The sequence below is a fragment of the Phasianus colchicus genome, chromosome 6 (genome assembly GCF_987193195.1).
Source record: "Phasianus colchicus chromosome 6, bPhaCol1.hap1.1, whole genome shotgun sequence".
NCBI classification, from domain to species: Eukaryota; Metazoa; Chordata; class Aves; order Galliformes; family Phasianidae; genus Phasianus; species Phasianus colchicus.
In genome coordinates this window covers 19,718,615-19,742,132 of record NC_143441.1, presented here as the reverse complement: position 1 = coordinate 19,742,132, position 23,518 = coordinate 19,718,615, and the positions used below count along the sequence as shown (strand labels likewise).

The window sequence follows — 23,518 nt, the reverse complement described above, 5'->3', positions numbered from 1 at the left end:
GACCACAAAAAGGATAACTGAAACAGTTTATGTATAGCAATTAATAATGGAAGAGGTTTTACGAGGCACAGATGTCAAATTAAAATGATTTTACAATTGTAGTTGTATGCATTTTGTTCTGTTCTTTTTTTCCTAATCAGAAAGGAGAAAAAAATCCTCATACTATTTATATACTTTGGTAAAATGAATGGCTACAGAAAGATAACAGAAAGGTAATAAACTCCTGAAGATTATTTTTATGTCATACTTTGCAGCTTTCCTGTTATCTGCTTTTAAGAAGGCCAAGCTGTTTGTAAGTTCCCTTACCTTCAGAGATACTCAAAATAATTGAGAACTGATTTAGTTTCCTACATAGCATATATTAAAAATCTAAAGATCCAAAATCTGTACATCATTTATCTGCATGATTAGAGCACTGCATCCTGCATTCCACATTTTGTGGAATGTTCTGTATTTCAGCCAGCTTAATTCACGTTTTTCTTGTTCTATGCTGCACTTATAAGCCTGGACAAGAAAGTTACCCAAGAGTCCAGCCCACAAGAGAAATATAAAGATGAAAACCAGGAAACTTTTGCCTATTTTTTTTTAATTTAACTTCTTCTAGTATGTTCCTGATAGACATCAGCATCACAAAGAATCTTTCTTAGTTTTTAACTGTGCTATAATGTTATTTATGTTTATGTTATAAATTATTATTCCCTAAATTACTTGGATAACAGATACTCTCAATTTCTAATTCTCCTGGTACCTAAACTCAGTGCTGTATGAGAAACCCTAGGCTTCTGTCCAGACTAACAAAGCCCATTTTCCTCCTCTTGTAGTACATGCAATGATGTGCAGAGTAAAATTAAAACAAAAAATAACAAGAAATCAAGACAGACATCTTATCTTACCCCAGGAGGAAATCCAGCAACATTTTCCTAACATGCAAATAACACCAACAAGGAGTTATGCAAACCCACATTTTGCAGGGCTGGGAAAGGAGCTCACACTTCTACTGCAAGAGTTGTCCATGGAGCAAGCCCTCTGCTCAGAACAACAAAGATAAATGTACACACTTCACTCTCCTACTCATACGTATCACGCTGCTGCTACTGGGTAACAATACTTGCTAGCTCCAGCAACAAAACTCTAGAATTTATGAGCAACACTTTATAGCTGCAGGGTTGTTTGGTTGTATGGTGTTGGTTACTTTTTGTTGCTGTTTTAGGTTGGTCGGTGGTTTTTTTGTTTGTTTATTCTTGTTTTTTTAATTGCATAATAGTAGCATTGGTGAGTTTTTACTTTTATTTTTTGCTTCCTTGTGACAGAAAAGTGCCATGAAATTCAAAGCTATGCTGGATGGCCTGTGGTATGGAACAGAAAGCATCCGGATATCTTGATAGCTGCAATGCTCAGTACAGTATGCATGATTTCATTTTCCAGTGTTACATTCTGTGTTGGAAAAAAACAACAACACAGAAAACAGCTTGAAGATATGGTTCATATAAATCTATCATAATCTCCCAAAGCAAAATGAGCAGCAAGACACAGGTGGTTCACGCTGAAGTCACTAACCACGTGTCAAGCAGTATTTCAAATGGGAGCAGTGAGCACCTGTGAAAACCAGGAGACATTTGTGCCATTCTGGGATTCCCCAAATGCAACCCCTGTCTGGCACTAGTGTGAAAAGAGCAAGGGGCACACTGACACTGCTTCCAGAGAGGATCAGATGTTTATTCCCTTGGCTAAGATCAAGTGCAATTGGGTTACAAAGATAGCATATAGGGTTACCTGAAGTATCACTTTCTGTGGTTAGAAATATTATCCTAATAGTTCTTGGAGGAGGAGGAAAAGCTGTTTTGATTTTGAACAGTCATTTCAGGAATAAGATGTACAAATTCTTTAGTATTTTTGTCAGTGAGCCAGTATTCCTTCAACACAGTAGTATTTGTAACAAAAAGCCAAGATGAAAATATTCAACGTTCATAATCTATGAAACTAAGCATACATCATAAATGTATTGGTTACAAATGAAGGAGATACAATTTTACTACAGTGATGGACTTCCAACCCTAACAAACAAACAAAAAAAGGCTAAATCCTTGTTGGTGAAAGGCAATAACAGTATCACTTAAGATCAATTAACTGCTGAGAAGTGCACAAATTTCAAACTAACTTTGCTATTCTGATCACCAAGAGGAGGAAACGCTGACATTCATTATAAACTACTACAGAGATACTGTGTTAATTATCACACACCATTTTCCTTACTGCCAAATCTAAAAAGCCTAGGATGGTATGAAGGAAAAACGAGTAGCAAGAAATATGCATGAGTGCTCACATGCACCCCTCTCTCAGTCTCTCTCTAAACAGAAACTCTATCAGCTCAACATATGTGTGTGATCTAAGCCTGATTCATAAAAGGAGCAGCTACAGTTTCTCAAGATTTTTTGGGGAGAAGTAATCCTTTCTCCTCTATTTTTTCCACTAATTGGAACCTCAGAGAGTGCACCTTCCAAAAATACCTTTGATCAAAGTTCCCGTAAATCAGGTTTGCCTAGGAGATTGCGCACACCAAGGAGGCAAGCCTTTTTGACCCACAACTTCATCAGCTAAAGAACATGCTTAATTCGCTCTTTCTTCACATGAATCACAGCAGCTGAGTTGAATAAAATACATACATTCTAAATCTAGATTCAGGCTGTGATTCAAGAGAGCTGGTAAATGTGACATGAAGAGAGAACAACCTCCTTCCTGGAAGAGCCCAGGTTTACTATCAGTACATGATCTTTGCCTTTGCCCATGAGAAAGGCCACCCATCTCAGAATCTATCTAAATATAACATTACACTACTGTAAGACATCACTTGCTTTATGAATAATGCTCTAATACAGTCCAACCTTGGTGCAATTGATAGACATTACCAAATGGGCAAACCACAGCCTAGCTGTAGGAAGCCAAACACACAGATTCAACTCACTTAGCTTTAGCAGAGCATTAAGCCAATGGCAAATAATGTTAAAGATTATATACCCCAAAAGTTAAAAGGTAAATGAAGTTGGATAATTACAGAAAGGGGAAAAAAAGGTATTTTATCAAGACACCAACAACTTTTCAGGATGACTATCACTGTTACAATAAAGACAGTGCAGCTCTACCTCCAGTTCTCTTCAGGGCACAATTTCACTTGCAGGACTCAGTCTCCAGTTACATAACCGACCCAACTGCTACGCAGAAGGGAGGAAGGAATCCCAGCTATTAGAATACAAACTGCAAAATAATTAGCTGGTATTGAGAGGGAAAAAAGACTCTGCAAAGGCAGTGAAGGGAACAGATTTGGAATTCAAACAATTGTACTGAAGCACTTGGACAGCTAAGTGGAAAAAGATCTAACACATATACTGGTTCTAATACAACCCACTACAGTTCATCCCAATCCTTCTCTTTATTAGGAAACATACATGGTCAATTCATTTTCTTCACTTCCCCAATCTCTTTCTATCCACACAAATATGTAACACACAACTAAGGGAAAAGGTTTGGATCAGGACTATGTAGGAATACATTACCTTCAGTCAAGCACGTACAGTGCAAAACCCAAGAAAAATACCACACACGGACAGATGCACAAAGTTCCCTAAGCAATTAATTTCATTTCTACCCAACCATGGGAGGATTTGTACATTCAGCAAGTCCTGACAAACAGTTCTATGGGTTATATGTGAATTCAGTATTAAATACTGCAGTAGGACTGGGACTGCCACGTTAGAAAGGAGTGGTCACATGTGATAAGCATCTGCCTACATTGAAGAATGTGGCTGTGAGGAAAATAGCTTATTTATTTTCACTGCATTCTGAACACTCCTTGGGCACCACTACTGTAAGATACACGTGGTCTAAATCCACAGCAAGAAGAAAAAATGGTATGTATACACATGTACCAACAGATTTTGAATATTGAATCTACAGTATTTTACTTTGCTATAGCTTCCTGGCAGTTCAGAGTAACCCTCTTCACCAAGAGGTATGAAACAATTACATGAGAAGCTTTCTTATCTAAGCATGTCTACTTATTTTGTATTTATGAACTGACAACACCTGTTCAACAAATGTTGTGAGAGAACCAAAACCAGACAAACTCACTACCTCATGGATAATGAAACCCAGCAGAGGCTTTTGTAATATATAATGAAAAAAGCAGAAAGATGCTAAGCTTATTTTGTTTACTATAGATGCTTAACTGACTTGTGCATGGAGAAATACAAATGAAATAATACAGACTAATCAGTTTTTTAAAAGGAATATGCTAATAATAGGATCATAATGTGCACATGGAGAGACAAGACAGACAACACACGCACAGAACAAGTACTCTCATGACTAAACAGAAAATTATGTCATTTCATATTATATAATCCATCACAGAATGTTGCTGAAGAACAAGCAAAACTTCTCAAGGAGAAGGGGGAAAAAAAAAAGGAACCTTATCAAACAAAACTTTCAATTTCACAGTGAGTTTCCTTGTACAGGGCCCTACCCAAGCTCCACAAAACAGGATTTCTAGTTGGCACTGGCCAGATATAAATTCCACAGAATGCTCTTAAATGTCAAAATACACACGCCTAACTAAATATTTGCTTTTGGTTCTGTGAATCTCAAGAACAAAAGGTAAACAATGATCATGGTTTTACACTGGCCACAGTGTAACATCCAGATGTTAGCTTTAGCTTTTTAGTGTTACTCACATTCTGATGTACTTTGGAGAAGAAACAGCTACATACACTGCTATGATGCTATACCCTAAATGGCTAATGACAGCCTACAATAAGCAAAACAATTTCTAATAGAAGCAAAAGGTTTAGGCAATATTATCTTGCAGAGCGTCAAAGATGCATATTAGAATTTTCATAGAAAGTAAATACAGTAAACACAAGCTGTTCAATTCTTTGAATTTCACCCAAAATGGAATAAACTCAATTTCTTTTCAGTACAACTTTTAAAAGTTTGCAGTGTCACTAACAGGACACATGAGCACAATTTCTTACTTATGCATATACACTTACACTTACAATGCATATATTACTAGGCTAATATATGCATTGGGTTTATCTCTCTAAAATCCATTCTTAAGCTTACCTTCTGAAACTCCGTACTACTTTCTTTAATTGTCTAATATGTACTATATGCTCTATTTCATTCAAAGCATCATACTCAACTAGTATTACTTTCTAAGAAGTTCTGATAAACCTGTATACACAAACTTTTCAGCTACCCCAGTACTGTGAAACTAACATTCGAAAAAAATATAAAATTAAGTCTTTAGTATCAATGTGAATATAGAAAGCTAAAAGAATACCATCTTCCTCCCTCCTCTTTTCCAGAATTAAGTGTATATAAAAACTTTACTTTTGTTTATTACATAAAAGCACTACAACTTACAGCTCTTGAATTAGTAGTTTTGAAGTGATAAGTAGAGCAGAAAGCTGGATCAAAATGAAAGCAGACCGTATTCAAAGCTAATGTTTGGATTTACCTGAAAATTAACATCTTCTTTCTTAAATATTAATGCTCGAACTTCATCAGGGTCTCCATTAAATATAGCTTGAACCAACGGTGGCTGAAACAAAGAAAAACAAATATTAAGAATGTAAATCCATTTCAGTTTTTAGTGATGTGTGTATGATACTGTAACACAAACACAAGGTGAGGACAAAAATCAGATTTCCCAAGCAATGGAATAAAGAAACTACTAGCAATAAATAGAACTGAAAGAATTCAGAACTTTAAAAACCTCGGACACACAAACATGAACCAATGAAATATACATTATTTTAAAAAAGAGCCTATAAGAGTCGCTTTTAACAGCTGAGAAGACAATACCTCTTAATAAAATTAGGGCTATTATAACATATAGTGAGTTCTATAAAATACAAGTTGGTTAATACCCTTTACATTAGAAAGTGACCGAAGGGAATAGAAATGTTTTACCTGTTCAGAAAAAGAAAAGAAGACACAAGAAAGCAAAGTGTTATCAATCAGATAAGCATGGTAACACATTCACGCTCACACACTAAATACAGCAGGATTTCTCAGTAAAAGAAAAGCTGCTGAGATATGCTAGCAAGATTTTTGTTAGTCACTTCACAAACCAATTTCAAGAAATAAAAGCAGACGCCCCACAGCACTGTCCATAAGATGTAATTTGAATCTAACAGTTACATTTCAATTATGACTTACATTATTTTAGTTTAGCTCTTAACTGCTGTCACTTGATGAAGTCTATCAGTTCTCAAAATAAATACTGCATATAATTGCAATATAACGATTACATCAGTTCCTAAAGTGGCATTGCATAAATGTAACCCTGAGGAACGAGGAGAGGGGGAAAAGCATTCACTCTCAACACAGTTCACCAAGCCCTCTGACAATCCTCTGCTACTATGCAAGAGCTGAGATCTATTACTGCTGCACCATCAATCAAGTTTCATGCAAAACAGCAAGCCCCTGCAAACATTAATTCTAAAACTAAGTTTCAGGCTTTCTCTCTTTGGTTTTTACCACTTTGGTTTCTTTTACCATCATTCATGTTCATGATAATCCTACAAATTTCTATTGGTATCCTCACCAGTATTACAAATGAGAAATATGCCACCAAACAACATGTCTTACCAGCACATTTCCAGGAGGTAATGGACGCAAACATATATTTTCCTGAGGTATACTGGAAACAAATGTGGGAGAATCATCTTCCTCCTCCTCCAAAACAACAATACAGACTCGACTCATTCGATCCGTTTGAAGAAGCAAAAACAAATAGAATAACACCAGCAACTCTGTTCCTGGAAGCACACTGCAGGTATTGCACCAAGGACCATATAGGGAATGCTTTCACCTGTTTCACATACACTCACAAACTTGTGAGTGCTGCTGCTGGTGTCTGAATATTTAGAAAAGGACATTGCAATCCCCCTCTATGCTCCATTTTTCAGATTTAAACACCCTGAGACGTTAAGAAAGTTGTTCTTCTAAATAAAATTTCACAAAACATGGAAACCACAACGACGAGACTGTGGAACAGCTGATAAAAATATCCTAGACCCAACTGAATCACAACAGAGCTCGCTGCCTCCAAGAGCTGTCCTTCCAAGCCAATCTGCCCTTGTCAGCGGCACAACTTGAGCAGCGTGCCTCCCCCTACGCAGACAGGGGGATCATTGTTGGAGGAGCCCCGGCTCCATTCTGCAGGCCCGGAGAATGAACAATTGCTCTGATGGAGATGGCTGTGGCTATTCCCAGTCCCGCAAGGTCAGTTGCCAGCAAACAGTAGCGGGCTCTCTGCTGTCCGAGAATAAACGCGGGCTCTGACCATTCTGTGATTCTGCAGTCCCGTTCCCCAGCGTCAGAAACAGTCCATCCAAAAAATGCATCCGTTTTCCAGCAGTTCTTCAGAGCGGGGAGAGAGGCAAATAATTCTTCCCCGTGCAATAAAAATATCTGCAATGTACAGCGAAGCTGCAGCACATTTACATGCGATGAGTCAGACCGCAGGGACAATGCAACTCCTTGAATAACGCTGCTGGCTCAATCCAGCCTCCCCAAACGACAGACGCAGGCAGCTCACCCCTCAGTGCCGCCGGCAGCGCAGCACGCTCAGTTCTCCTTCCCCCAGCTCTGGCTTCTCCATCAGGGAATGCGCCCAGCACAAATTCCAACAAGAAGGACGCTTCAGCAAAATAAGCCAGCTCCTGCACACAAATGACTGCCTCAGACTTCTGCAGAAGCAGTTCATCACTCAAGTGTTCCTTTTGATCGCCATGTGAAGCCAGTTCCCATGAGAGTCCTCATTCAGATTAAGGCGGAGAGCGAGAGGAAAAAAATAAAATCAGGCTCCACGCATCTCCTCCGAGCCAACTTCTTTATTCAAACATCTGTCATTGTGCCAACCTGATTTTCCTCTTCGGACGGAGGCTCTGCTTAGCAGGTTTTTTCCCCGACAGACGAAATGATATGACAGCAGATAAACCCTGCAGCGGCCCGGCTGCCCCGGCAGAGCGGCGGCTCAGCTGAGCGCAGACTGCAGGCTCACAGGATGGAATGCCCCGTAATGCTCACATGTCACACACAGCCAGCTACTGCTCTCCCTGCAACTTCCTCTGGCACAGAAAAAAAAAAAAAAAAAAAAAAAAAGACTGCCCTTTTTTGGGGCAGTCTTTGCTGTTACGTTTGTGCCAATTTCGTGACTAATTCAGCCAAAAATGTAAGAATTCTATAACTGAGCGAAGAGCAACTGTTTAATATTTTCCACTAAAAACCACAGAGAAATCCGGTGTGCTGGCTCTGCTGACTAACAACAATTTAGGCAGTAAACAATTCCAGTGTTTAACTGCTTTCATATGGCACTGGACAGAGAAGCATCGCACCACAGCCCTTGCTTAACTCCTTGAGGACAGGGAACACCCCACAGAAAGCCTCTGAAAGCGGGATCTCTCTCAATGCGATCGGCAGAAGCCAACCACTAATGGCCAACCCATGGTTTTCTGCAATGAGGACAGACAAACCTACCCTCTGCCTGAAACACGTACCTCGAGTGTATATGCATATGAAGTTCTAAAACTTGCTAAATAAGTATTTCAGCTCAAGCGTGCTGAAGTGCTGGTTAGTGGGCGTCTTATGTAAATGGCTGCTGCTGCCGTTGTGGGACTAACTCAGAGCTCCAGGAACAAAGCGAGGGTTCTGCTCACGCTGTGCGGTACCTCTGACGTCCCTCTGAGCTGCCCACGTCACGGTGTGCCCATGGTGGCCAAGCTGGCCAGTGCAACTGCTCCTCAGTAATGCATTCACTCTCAAATTTCCCATATTAATCCATACAGACAGGTTGAAATGGAATATTAAATAGTTTGAGTATTAATAGATGCAGCAAATTCCCACCTTTGGGAGTCATAGGAAGGAAAAACTCACATCACCACTCATTTAAAATTATGTCTACAACAGCTTTGCTGTAACACAATAAATGGCTTAACACACACCTACCGACACTGCACACAGACGAATGTTTTCATAAAAGTGCCAGAGTGACTTAGTGCAGGGCTCCCTGAGCTCAGAAACGCCAGGCTTGGCATAATATAGCACACACTTTGGATTCACCATGAAACTTCTAGTAAGATTCAAATTTCCCAAATGTTTTCATTTACAGTGCATGAATACCACACAACTTCATCAATACATTCTATTCATTTCTAAGGAGTCCAGTTGTTTTGGAACTTCATATTTCTGGTTTTAATTACAAAAAAAAAAGCAATGGCTGGTACACTGTGCTTCGTTCTAGCATTTCAATAATTTATTATAAAGAAATACCACAGATTCATCTGAACACAAATGAAAATTCATGTTCCTCTTGGCCACAACAAAAATTATTTAAATAAAAAGAAGGACATCCTCAAGACTCATCTGTTGCAACATCCACTGTCTGCTAAGAAACACAGCACCCACAGCCCTGAGGATATTTCGCTTTTTGTGGAAAATGGCCTAAGGAACAGACACTGTAGTTCGCTTGCATAACTCAAACTTCCTTTGGAAAAAGAAAAAAAACAAAAATATGTTAAGTCTATGAGCAATATGAGCAAGGTACATTTACAAAATGTATACTTGGTTTTCATGGTACATACACATACATACATTTGTTAAATAATACTATTCATGCCACATCCGTATGTTAAGTATAAATAAACAACCTTCCAGAGCTAAAAAGTTTATACAGCAAACAAAAGCTACAAATTCCATACTTTTTCTTCAGAATTCCCATTACATAACTAGATGTGGTGCTAGACAGGGGATAACACGATCTGAAAGTGGCCCATTTTTGACCTGTGCAATTAATGCTTCAAAGCACACCTAAAAATATTCAGTTAGAAATTGAAAAGTCAATATAAAAAGTATAGGACTTCACACTTACTGAACTGTGAAAATTCACAGAGATAAAAATACTTTGATCTACACTGATAATTACTCTAGAAACCTTACTTGTAATGAAAATAAATCAAACTATTTCTCAAGTAAGTTAACACACATGTTGCAGAACACCATGTATTTTTTTGAATGGTGACATTCCTACGGTCAAAGAGCTAAAAGCCAAAACATCACAGCTTGCATCAGGAAGAGAACCAGCACAACCAAGTCAATACTACATTGATCTTGATGGCATTACGAGCCACAGAAAAGTAAGCAGACCAAAAAAAATCACTACGCTACAAATGTGTGTATGCAAGTACTTTCTTACCCAAAGGGCAACTAACCCTAGGAACATTTAGCTTTTGCTCATAATTAACTACTGCTCGAAGGTCACTTCAAAAAACAACAAACAAACAAAAAACAATAACAAAATCTGGCCATCTGCCCCTTCCCACTCCCCGCTATTGAGAGTTCAACCAGAATCAGTCTCAATTTCTTCCTGCACTTTCAAAAAATAACCCAAAGTATCCTCTGCTTTGCAAAATACAAGTTTTTACACCACCACGTATTCCAAAAGCCAAAAGCTTAAATTCACGATTCTACTAAAAGAAATCAAACCTAAGTTTTAGTTTTTCAGTGTATTATCTGGAAACTAATAACTTTCAGTAAGGGAGAAGAGATAACAGTAAAAGAGAATGAAGGCTGAGTAAATACAAGAAGTTACTTTATAACTCCCCTTCACAAACTAATCCAACAATCCTAACCAGAGGTATGAATAAACAAAGCTGCATCTTTCAAAATACACTTCCTAGCTTATCCTAATAAAACTTCCAGTAAGTGAAGATCAGTGGGTTATCAGCATCCATCTTCTCCAAAGCCTCTGAACGTTTCAAAATTAAATTTCACATATTTAAAATAAGAAAACTTTTTAAACAAGTAGTTGAGAATCATTTAACTTTTAATAAAAAGTCACTTCTACTGGGTCTTGAGTGGTGATCAGATAGCAGATGCAGTATCTAATTGTTAGCAAAACAAAATCTCCATATTTAAATCTTAAAATGCTAAGGAGTACAATGATTAGATAATGAAAACAACTTTCAAGTAGACAAAACTGATAATATGCATTTTTGTAAAAAAAGCCTTTGTGTTTACATAATATTTTTGCCAAATAAATTGTCTTTTAACTGAATCAACTTCCAAGAGAATTTCATGAGTGGATATAGAGAAAGTATATCATAGGAACACAGTCTGCAGGTTAAAATATGGATGACAGCAGCCACATGTGCGCCTGGCAGAAAAAAAACTGTGAAGTCAGAAGCAGCTAAAAATAGTAACCTTTTTCTATAGATCGACCCTTTCCTTTTGGAATTGATGAGCGAAGGACCATAGCAGCACTGTAGATGATGCTGAAAACTTCAGTGAAGCACATTCAGTACCACCAAACTTACTCAAATAACTATTTATCTCGACAATCAGCATTTACCAAGTTTTCTTCTGGGCTGAGAATATGCCAACTGGTCTCATTTAGTATTCTGTATAATTAAGGATCTAGGAAAGGGACAAAACTGTTCTGTCAGATTTCAGTGAAAATGAAAAATTCAAAACCAAGTAAGGTTTATGACTTTTCTAAAAAACAACTGGCTCTGCAAGACTAAGATCTAAGCTACAGACCTCTTCAGAAGACAGATTACTCACAGTACTTTTATCTATTCGTGCACAAGCAAGGTACACAAACAACAGATAAGCAGTTTTTTGAATAATTTATCTATAATATGTACTAAAGTGTTCCTAACACACAAACAGAGATGAGTGTTCAGCATCACCATGAATATAAGCTGCAATACTTCAAGCAGCCTTGTGAGTCACTTGTCTGAGCTCTTTGCTGTTTCCTCCCCACTCCTGGGGGAATGAGGTGGAGTCAGGAAAGAGAATGGTCTAAGGCAATAATAAATTACAATCTTTCTTCTCAATTTTGCTCTATTTATTCCAGACTGTGCATATGATGTACAGCTGGGATGCAGAAAAAGGAGACTCATTTTAACCTCTGGGCTCCATGCTTCCGCTTACAAGGACAAGTGAAACAGCTTTGCTTGCACCTCTTGCATGCTGTAGGCAGCTCTCCTTTCTCTCGGGCAAGTATGTAGCCTGACATGATTTACAGAACCACAGAAAATACAAAACTACATCATTTCAACAAAAATTGAGATGCGAATGTGGCAGTAGGAAAAAATATCTAGCGCTCATTCTACCTTCTCTCTATTAGAGCAGCAGATGAAAAAATACTAATGCAACATGCATCTGTGCTTGAGATGTAAATGTAATTTGTACATTTAATCAAACTGCAACCTTTTAGAATACATCATAAATATCTGATCAGAGAGAAATAAAGTAAGTATCTTAAAAGCGTTAAAAGCGTATTTTGCAATTTTCTGTTTAAGACTTCTTACATACTTCATATATTCCAACAACACACCAGCTAAGAAACTTTCAGCTGTTCTATAGCATCTTACAGCCACCACAGCACAAGATAAAATCTTTTTTAAAAGGTGCTTCAGTAACCAAAATATAAGGTCTGGTAGGCTGTGTCTGGTAGCTAGTCTAGTAGCTGAAGCTTAGTAAACAGTGAGAACTCAGCACAGACGTTCCTACAAACCAACTAACCAGCCAAGAAGTGGTGGTGTGCACTGACAGGCAGTTCCTCCTGACTCCCTTCCCTGCCTCCTGCCCTAGAGCTCTCTGAAGGCAGCTCTAACACTCAACAGCTGTCCAAAATACAACAAAATCTGACAGTGGAAATATATCAAAATAAAGTTAATTGCAAGTCAAGACAACTGCCATTTCAGGAAAGACAGTCTACAAAAAGGTACACCTATCTGCATGTGATGTTGTAGACCCCTATAATTCTTTCCAACTCAGTCCACATCCACGGCCTGTTTTGTTTTCTGGCACTAGAAATACAGTTAAATATATTTTACAATTACACCAAGAGCGTACTTCCAGTAGTAATTACTGAAGGCAGCAATTTCAGCTGCACACATCAACTTTAAGAGCAGAGTGCAAGGAACCAAAACAAAACCCGGAGGCTCAGCAGCCTTTGTTTGTTCTTCCACACATCAACCATTCTTCCCCCTACACAATTCAGCTGGTTGCTGGGAGGTGACACCAGATGGGAATGCAACCATAGCAGAGTAAAAACACTAACCAGAGGCTTTAGAATACAGCAACCCACTGTCACAGCTGGCACCGACAGCTTGATGCTTCAGGAAGAGATGCTACTGAATCTTCCTAACGATAGAAACAGATAAAGGTAGCTCAGCTGGAGCAAACAAACAACTGCAGAATTCCTAATCTTAGTTTTGTATCACGTTTTGTTACGTTGCCCTAAGAATATTTATGTCAGTGTGCATGCACTCTTATAAATGAACTAAATCATGATCCCACTAAATCATATTAGTGCAGCTGGCAAAAGAAATGAGAACTCACTGCGGGCACTTGGAGTGCTCATACATAGAGAAGAGTTAGCACATCTCCTTTGATCTGCTTCTCTACTCATCTATAGTCATGCTCTGAAGATGAGCATACAAAGTGCTGATCTTACATATTTTCCCCTTTGAATTTTTTTTTCCTGCAATACTGCTTCAGAACAGGAAACACAATCAAGATCATATTTTATTACAAAAACTCAACCAACATCACAAAGTCAACATAACATTGCTTTATTGTCACCGCACAATAGACCTGCTTTTTCTTCCCAGTAGGTATTCTTTGGGCAGCAGTACACCATCTGCATTTCAAGAACAGATGCTACAATGTACAAGACCACCACATGCCTCTCATCCTTGTGTATCAATACATGTCCACAGGATTTTCTATAGGAAGGGTGGTACAGCAGGTCTAGGAAGATCTTGCTCTAATGCATTGAAACTTAGTCCACATCTAAAAAGGAAAAGCAGCTTTTTTTTTTTAATATATATTAAACAAAAAAACCAAGTGTGATCTTTCCAGAGAAAGAACAAGTTCTACCCTTTCTAGAATCATGTGATTTTTGGTTGTGGCTTTTTTTTTTTTTTTTAGCCCTGCATGTGTTTTTCATCATACAAAACTAGTAACTTGGATTCTCACCTTGCTTTTTCTTAGCATTGATTCTTCTGCTGAAGGCTTAAATGAATGTCCTTAAAGGAAAGGTAGCATCATAGAAGTTCCCCTAATTCAGCACTGGACAGTGCTGGTGTAGAGACTGAAAGCTGTGACATCCTAGCTGAGAAATGGGGAACAAACATTACTTTTTCCTTAACAAAACTCTGTTGTATGGCAATCCAGCTGAGTTTCTGGAGGACCACGTGTTGGTCAGATGAATTTCTGGAAATGAAAGTTCCTCTGCTGCCTGTGACAGGTGACAAATTTGATTCTGTCATAAATTCTAAACTAAGAGATGAAATCTCAAAGCTCTAATTCCAGCATGTTAAAGGAGCTTGGCATGACACACAAGTAGGCTACTCTTCTCCAAGCTCCAAAGTTGTTTCTTTCAATAGTGTTTTTTTTTTGTTTGTTTGTTTTTAATTTAATGCAGATGTACCATTCATCTCCTCTTCCCTTCTCTTTCCCCTGTAAAATTCATTGGCCATCTATTCTTTCTCAGCACAGTTTCAGGACGTACACTAGAGTACGGAATGCAGCTGAGTTGTCTTCCCATTCACACAGAATAACAGAGCCCTACATTTGACTATAAGCATATGCAAGTATGGAAGAAATCTGGGTTTGTTTTTCATTTCAGCAGGCAGGAACAGTAGCCAGATGCTATACAAAATTTGCAACACATTTTAAAATTCTGATGTTGTATGAGAACTCTAGGAGTATGAGAAAATGATCCTCCTGATTTATTTTTTTTAAATCTCCTACCATGCACAGAATTTAGGCCAAAAAAAAAAGTCAAATCAGTTCTGCCAGTCAGTAGAAGGCTTTTACAGTTTTATGTCACCAACCACAAGAATACCCAATGGTTAAGTTGCCATAGTTACAAAAGGTTTGTTTTCATACATTTGTCTGAAATTCCTATGGAATTCCCACCCAGCCAAAACCAGCAGTAGCTGGGAGTGCACCACTAACATTTAAGAACTTGAGTCAGAAATGCATACTGTTTCCGTTCAGACTGTTATCTGGGAAACACTAAAAAAGATGATTCATACCATTTTGAGCTGTGGAAGGGTGGAAACAAACATCACATTCAACTATTTTAAACCTTCAGTGATGACTCACATTAGCTTAGGATGTTTCCAGAATCAGCTCCCCTTTCTAAACAGAAAATTGCTATTGACTATTCAAGAAAATAACCTGTTGACTACTCAAGAAAATAAACAAGATGAATTCACTTTGAAAATAACTGTTCAACTATCAAAACTGTTAATGGAAAAATAAAAGGGAAAAGGTTCCGCCTTCCCTGTCCCTTTTCCACAATTCCTCTAAAAAAGAAATAATTTAAAAAAAAAAAAAACCACCAAGAAATCTGACCACAAACAAACCACCCTAAAACCCAAAAGGCTTAGTAGATCAAAGACACCTCTGTAGGCTAAAGTTGGAATGGCCGCTGAATGAGCTGTGTTTGCAAAAATCACCCTGGAAATTCTTCTACAGCAAGTCTGTTATCTCTCAGCTGTATTAGCAGGGTCTTATGCTTCAACTGTTTTATGTTTTGTTTTGACTGACACAGTTGGATGGTTTGAACAGCCAGTACAAGTAGAACATTAATCCAGCCACACAGGCAACAAGACATAGTCAACAATGGGTGAGGAACAATCAATAGCCTGAGTAAAGTTAAGAAAGGAGCACAAAACTGCTGCTTTTGAAATTTCTGTCTACTTTGCCTACTCATAGCCATGTGACTCATAGCCAGTTCTCCTTGATCCAAACTCTCTCTCCCTGTCCCACCCAGGCAAGAGTACTGTTAGCGGGTGGGTTTTCTGGTTAGGTTTTGTTTCAGGATGGAGATTTTAAAAACCAAATTCTGTCTCACAGAAAATTTACAACAGTTGAAACAAAATCATGAATATTCCAGTACTAAAACACATATGAAATTCATACCAGCACAATACTTTGAATATGTAGGTTCTAGTAGATGTGAATAGAGAGACTGTGACCACAAAAACCACAGTTCAGCTCACTTGCTCACAACTGGGATATTTACTTTTTGTTTCCATACATACCAAGGGCTCAAAATACTGTACAAAAGTGAGCAAAATGAATTCTGTTTGCTATAGATACCAGTGCTATTTTCTCCGTGCTTAGGATATAAACACTCTGTGTACTGACTTACATGAATTCTTCAGATTTTCATCTGAATAGTATGGGTCAGCAGCTGCCTCGTGTATCAGTTTGCTGCCTGGGGGATGTTGCACTTCCTCAAAATTTTTAGGAATCCCTTACACATTCTTCGTGTCCACAGAGCACTTTTTTCTGGCAACTGAAACCACTCTGGAAAACACAGCTGGATAAAGTCCATGTATTCACACATACACTACTACGAGATGAGAGTGTCCATCTGAATGTTCAACAGCTGCCAAAATGGATGGATTTTCCCAAAACTGAGCAAGAGTAAAAACATCAATCGCCAAAAATCTTACCCAGCTGCGTCAAACCTTGCAGACTCTTGCCCAATGCCCACTGGGAATGCTCTTCCAGGAGGGCTCTAGGATATGAGCATGTAAGTGACATTCATACTTAGAGGTTACTTTTGTTGGCACCTTTTCAATTCAGAGAATTTTTCAAGGGAAGATTAAAGAGCACTTCCCCTAAACAGCTGAACACTCCATTACCGAGTAAAGTTGCATAAAATAGAGCAAACTATTAACTAAAAACACTAATTAAAATATTTTTCACCCAAAGTTTTTTTCTTTTCAAAAGTGAGGTTTGAGGAAGTGGTTGAGTCTGATTTTAATTGCTGGCCACAGAGGGATTCTTCACTGCCCTCTTCCTTGCATGATCCTTTGCTCATTCACATCCCCTTCCTGTGCCAGCACAAGCACCTGTGTGATCCAACTGCCCCATTTTGTTTTTCTGGTGGTAAATGAGTTGAGCTAGCTCATCGTGGGATGACAGCTGACACAGAAGCAGTGGGAGCATTCATATTTCTTACTGTAATAGAAAGTGATTCAACTGCTTTATAAAACTTCACCCATAAGATGAGCTGCCTTCATCAACAGCAACTAGTCAGAACTACTTCAATCCTTATTATCTTCCTTAAAATACCCCAAAACAGTTTCCTTGAAACCTTAACATATCCAAATTTAGACAACTATTACAATCAAATGTATTACTCAAATTCTTTCCAATTATTCCAAAACTTATGGGAAGAACTCAAATTCTGCTCCTACACACCACTGTATAAATGACTCCTAATAAGTCTGCTTTATTTTTAAAGGAAAATACTTCGTGATGCAGAAATTTCACAGATTATATTAATCAAATTGCCTGCATAGTACTAACAGTGTTTATAAAGCACACAGCATTAAGAACAGGATGCAGAATTGTAGGGCGCAGCTTTCAGTCAAACACTCATACACCAGTTATGCATGCAGCATCCGTACATGGAAGAATCATGTTATTTGCTCAGTTAAGGTGCCACCATGAGGAGAACTTGAGAAGTACATTTTGGCATTCTGAGAAGCTAACAAATTGCTTTAGAAAGAAGTACTTACAGAATCTGAAAGCTGATACCAAAACAGAACATTGCTTAATACATAGAAATAGTACATTATCTATTTAAAATATCGAGAAAATTAACTTCTTTATCCTTGCCTCTAAAATCCAAAGGCTCAGCTATCTTACAATAAAGCCAAACTACATTCAGCAAATGTGTACACAAATCTTCAAGTACTTGCAGAAGTGAGCCCACAGAACACCTAACATCCAACTGTCTACCGCTGCTTCTGGCAAGGCAACTTATTTTATAGAAGCAATGTGAAAAAACACATTTCTATAACATCTAAATACGTAATGTGTTAGGTACATCTTTAGCATCAAAAACTTAAGAATACTGTTTAGGATGCTCCTAGTTGTTTATATCACACGTATCAAGCTGTGTAAACTCTTCCCAAAAAAACCTGTGCAGCTACAACCAGACTCCTCAAAATGCAGCTGAGTTCATAAACTAAGTCTGTGAACTAGACCAAAATACAAACATTATTAGAAAGACTTAAAGTCACATAGATATATATTTTGAGTCCTTACTCAGCCACTGTAACCTTCTCTTCTACAGAAGATTTCAGACCCTAGAAAACAAAGGCTTGAAAAGATAGCTTGATTTTTGGAGAATGCTGTGTTCATTACCCATGTTTCTTTTTGGATGCACACTGACACCTCATGGACATTTAAAAAAAATTTTAAAGGAGAACACTCTCCTTCTTTCTGTCATTCAGTGCTTTTAAAACTCAAGTGGCTTTTATTTTGATGCCAAGTTGACTTCTTAAGAAATGTACAGAGCATTACTGAGTTTACTGCTAAGCTTCTCATATGTACTTTGTATTCATCCTGGTTGAGTAGTGTGAGGTCCCCTTTGGCATGACACACACAGCCAGGGTACCCATCTCCAGCCCTGGCCTTTCCAAGTCGTAGTGAAGCAACCTCAGAACGCTGTATCTCCCTACAAATAAGAGAGACTGAGAAGAAAAATGGTATGGATGTCATATGAACAGTGGTATTTGAAGCTTGGTATTTGAAGCTATAAATGATTTTCAGTGGCTATGCAGAAGTCTTCTACTCTTTTCTGTATATTTTACGTATATTAACTCCAAAAGCCAAGGAAAAAGTCTATAGTAATCTACGTAAATAAATCAAGTAACAGCATTCATCTCAAGAATGACAAGCTGGTGCATAAAATGATTAAGTCTTCAACAGAACTAAAAAAATAGAAAAAACCAAAGGAGTAATACAGTAATATAAATGCAATAGGCCTGTAATGCTTATTTGCTAGGGGAATGACAAGATTCCTCTGAATTACTATAGCGCTAATGTAATTAATACACCCAGGAAATAATAATAAAAAAACCTCGCTCTTCTGAAATGTTTAGCCTTATCTAAATAGGCAAGACAAAGCCACTTAAAGGATTTTATTAGTTCTTAAAAATGACAAGAAACTCCATTACATTATAATAACGAAGAACAATTCTGTTTTTCGAAATACTTATAGCACTCCTCTACACGTTTAAGCATTCTAACAGAAACTATGATGCTTTGTCTTTTTTTTAAAAAAATAAAAAATTATTAAAAATATATGTCAAAAAAAGCCTTTGCTGCATATTTTTTCCATACCTAAGGAAAGATAAGAGTGAATACCTGACAATTGCTTATTTAACACAAGCATTGCTTTACTTTTCTTTTGAAGTGAAATTCCTGTAGCATTAAAATCAAAAAATCAAACCAAGGAGGACAAAAGGATTCTTTTTTTTTTTTTTTTTTTTTTTAATATTTTCCATCCCAGAGGAGCATCTTGTCAACTCTTTGTCCCGCAGGACTCTTGGCTTCAGCAGAGATGGAACAAGCAAGCTGCCGGTCAGCATATTTTTCTGACACATTCTTGCCCATCCCAGCCAAAAAGCAGCAGCTGGCAAGGTTCATTTTTTGTGGAAGAGAGTAGATTTTTCAGTCATTACTATCACCATCTGGTCAACAAGGGAAATACTACACCTATTCCTGTTTATAAAAAGATTAAAATTAGGTCACCTTGAAATACGCACTTTAGAAAGAATCTGATGCAACAGATCAAATTAAAGCTTACTTTGCTCCATATGTATATATTAAAGTGCTGCTAGCAACACCTGTAGAAATGATGCTAACCACTATAAACACCCAACCTGGTAGCCAAACAGCTCAGACTCAGGTCTTCTGCATCAGATAAAAAGCACAGACAGACTTCTAGCTTCAAAAAGAAAAACAAAACAAAAACCAACGCTCAGCTATTACCATGAACCTGATTAGAGAAAAAATAAATTTTATATTCAGAAGAACTGATCTTCAATACGAGCTTATAGCAACTTAAGCAACAGCACCACACTATGTTGTAATTGTTGTACTACCTTTAGGAACATCAAAGAAACATGCATCATTCTGGTACCCATTATACACATGTAATAGATTTGTGTTTTATTAATCAAAAGCTGTGGTTTATTAGTCAAAACCAGCACAGATTTCCTCAAAGTCTTAGCTTTATGCTCTAAATGTTTACAGCTAGCTTGTAGCTATCTAGTAACACAATTTGCTGAATAATTTACCCCAAAAGAACAGTCTTCAGCTACAAACAGCACACATAGCTTATAGAAAGTAGACCAGCAAGCTGTACCCAAAAACTACTGATTCATCTTTCAGTAAGCACAGTGTTTGGAAATACTGTAGCTAGCATTGCATTTTTACTAAGGATGCTTAGTAGTTATTTGCACAAGAGCAAGACAGGTATACCAGCAACCATGACTTTCAGCTTGCCAACTAACTGATATTAACCATTACCTGTACAGCCTCTCCATCCCAAAGACAGATGTAAGGATGGCAGGGGAAACCAATACTCCTCCCTACACCTGGAAATCAAGACATTTTTCCCTAACAGCTCAAGGCATTCAAATTATGCCAGCCTGATTCCTGTTCAAAACTGCTCAGGCTTCAAAAAAGAAAACAGAAACTCAATCATAGAAAAATGGGACAGATGAGAGGACAGGTCTGCAACCCAAGGCTTTATAGGAGATATCCACCCCATCTATTCCATACATTAGCTTTGCCTCAGGTCTCCCACAACATAAAGTTAAGGGACTAAGAGAAGCTACAGCTCTCCAACACCACACAACTGACACCAGGAGTACTGAGCAGAACTTACTTGATTATTAGATGCATTTAGGGAGATTCACTTGACTCTACATGGAAATACACTACTGGAACTCCTTGGGGAAACAAAAGTCAAATTCTATGGGCCACTACAGTAACAATGCTATGGACAGTTTGTGCTTAAATACCAACAAAACAGTTCATAATCAAGGAAAAAAAAACCAACAAAAAACCAACATATCTCAACTTAGCTTTCAGCTTAAAAGTGGCTCAGCTGCATGGTAGGAACTCCATCTGTACTTCACTGTCTAACAGTATCTTACCTATATTTTATCTCAAGCTCAAGTAAAAAGCAAATAAAAACAGCTGTACAACTTATCAGTGAAAAATAAGGCTTGCTAGGGAAGAAACAGTATGATACTTAACAAGCAACCATAGGTTACTAAGTATAACCAAAATAAATAAGTTTCTAAGGAAAGAAGATCCAAAAAACACTTAACAGCAAGGCACACCTCAGTGAGAGCAGACAAAGATACAATTCTGGATGCTTTTGAAAATAGCCACTATGGCCAATAAGTTGGCAGAGAAACTGAACAGTTTGGTGAGGTTGTTCTAACAAAATTGGAAAGAGGCCTGTGTGCTGTATCTTCCCTAATGGCCAGGGCGTGAGTTCAGGCATGAGTTCAGATATCTCTTCAGATGAAATTCTGAATATAATTTGCCTTGAAGTCCTAGGAAAGTTATAATGATCCTAGCTATGTGACAACAATCAGAAACGGAACAGCTCTGTGCTTATCATAGCGCCACAGAAACACTCATTTCTGTTGCTGGCAATCTGTATCACTGCTGTTTGGCTGGTATGTCACAGTCTGCATGACAGAGATATGAGGAATAAGATCACACTGAGCAAGAACAAACTCTAGCTTCCTGATCTGGTAGCAGCAAGACAAAAAAAAAAACCAACAAACCAACACGTAGGTGACATTGAAGCTTTAAAAAAATAAATAATATATACATGATGATTTCATTAAGGAAGTGGTGAACACTTAGTTAAATGTTCCTGTTATCTGCTCTGCCCCTCTGTGCAGTTGAGGGGTGCAAGGTGTACCAAGCAGCCTGCTCATTTAAACTGGCTTCAGCCTTCCTTCAGCAGTCATTGTTACAGATCGTGAAGTGACCTACACAAATTTCTCAGATAAATCTACTGTAGAAATCAAGCATCAAAAATTTCAAGACTCTTCCAAGAAGAGTCATAAAGCCAGCTCTTCCTCAGTCAACAGATAGGGCAGATATGACATTTACATCTTCTCTACGCCTTTATGATTTTTTCCACTCTGTGAGGTTTCTCTGTGCCCACAAAGCACTAAAGCAATGGCCATCTGCTTGTGTACTTCTAAAAGACTCCCACCACCACCCACTTGTTACATCAACTCAAAGATTCCAACAGTTTTTCCCCATGGCCTTATACAATACAGAAGCTATCAATATAAATATAACCAACAAACAAGTGCCATCACAAAACACTTGATCTCATACAGCTTGTCAGTTTTCATGTTATTAAAGTTTAAATCACTGGGCATCACTTGCTGGCAAGTTTTATACTCTTTGTTTATCCATTCAATTACATGCCAAAACAACAACTCATTGTAATTACTCCTGTATTACAGTCTTTCATGCAAGTCTTTCATGCTTCACCATTATTTCAACAGAGAAGGAATCATGCTGCATCTAGTCTGTAAAAGAAGGAAAAAAGAAGGAATGGGGGGGATGGAAGGAAGGAGGAAAGGGGGGGAGGGGGGTGGAACAAACACCTAATAGATAAATGTCCTCCTTTTGCAATCTGAACTTGTGATTTTTTTTTATTATTTTTAAAAAAAAAGCACATTTACTCTCAACATCTTTAAGCATTCCTACTTACCCATTTTATTAAGAGAGAGCAGCAAGTCAGAACGGACAACCTCAGAAAGCAGCCAGCTATTTACACCAGTCAGAACCGAAGAACTGGCAGGTGAATAGGCATTTTCCATTTACCTTTAACCTGGAATTTCATTACCCGACAACCTGGCCAATGGATTATTCTGAAGGCTGAGGCTTCAGTTACTGTTGTGTGGTGGGATCCTAACTGTCACCTCTTACCTCACAAACTGGAACTGACTAGGAAGACAGCACTTTCCTATAAAATCCCATCTCCCAAGAGGCCACACAAAAGGTTTTCTTCCTGAATTCTGTTACATATACATAAAACCAGGTAGATTTTACTGCATTAAAATTAGCCAGACTAAGTAACTAAGTTAGAAAGTAACAGAATTAGGGTAACATACAACCTTGTCCAATTTATCCTAAGTGAAACAAAGACATTTAATTACATGACCGTACTGCTAGGTAAGCTGAGGAGCAAAGATGGCCAATGAGAAAATTCCTAATTTACACAAAAAGAAATCATCTTTCACTAGGATTAAACCAAACAGGTCACAGGTTGGATATATTTTAAAGGAATTACTATTTTATTGCCTCAGAAGAAAAGGTTTTCAGTATGTTACAACTGTTGCTATTTACTGTAGCAAACAAAACCATGCCTTTGGTTACTATTAATACCACTCTTCTCTCTACCTGGGACAGAATTAGAAGTGTAGTCCAAGATTCTCTGCACCCAACAGATCACTGGAAGTTCCAATGCATTTAAACATACAGTTGTAAACTCTGCTGCTAAAGGTTTTTATTGATTCTCATTCTCTCTTTCTTCCCCCCCCCCCCCTCTTTCTTTCTCCCTATTCCTGTCTATTCT

The 23,518-nt window shown here is 38.0% G+C and overlaps 1 protein-coding gene across 3 annotated transcripts in view; it reads right to left on the bottom strand.

The window, feature by feature from the left end:
• Positions 1-23,518, bottom strand: part of ANKRD28 (ankyrin repeat domain 28) — a 106,488-nt gene that overhangs the window by 61,236 nt on the left and 21,734 nt on the right. For 2 of the 3 annotated variants that reach the window (XM_031590170.2, XM_090142601.1), the window contains exons 1-2: positions 6,652-8,130; positions 5,516-5,599 (exon numbers count right to left, since the gene is read on the bottom strand). In XM_031590170.2, the coding sequence (XP_031446030.2) occupies positions 5,516-5,599; positions 6,652-6,768 (201 nt within the window). In that variant the 5' untranslated portion in view covers positions 6,769-8,130. Of the gene's footprint in view, positions 1-5,515; positions 5,600-6,651; positions 8,131-23,518 lie in introns of those variants that run through there. The other variant, XM_031590171.2, reaches the window with a different exon arrangement.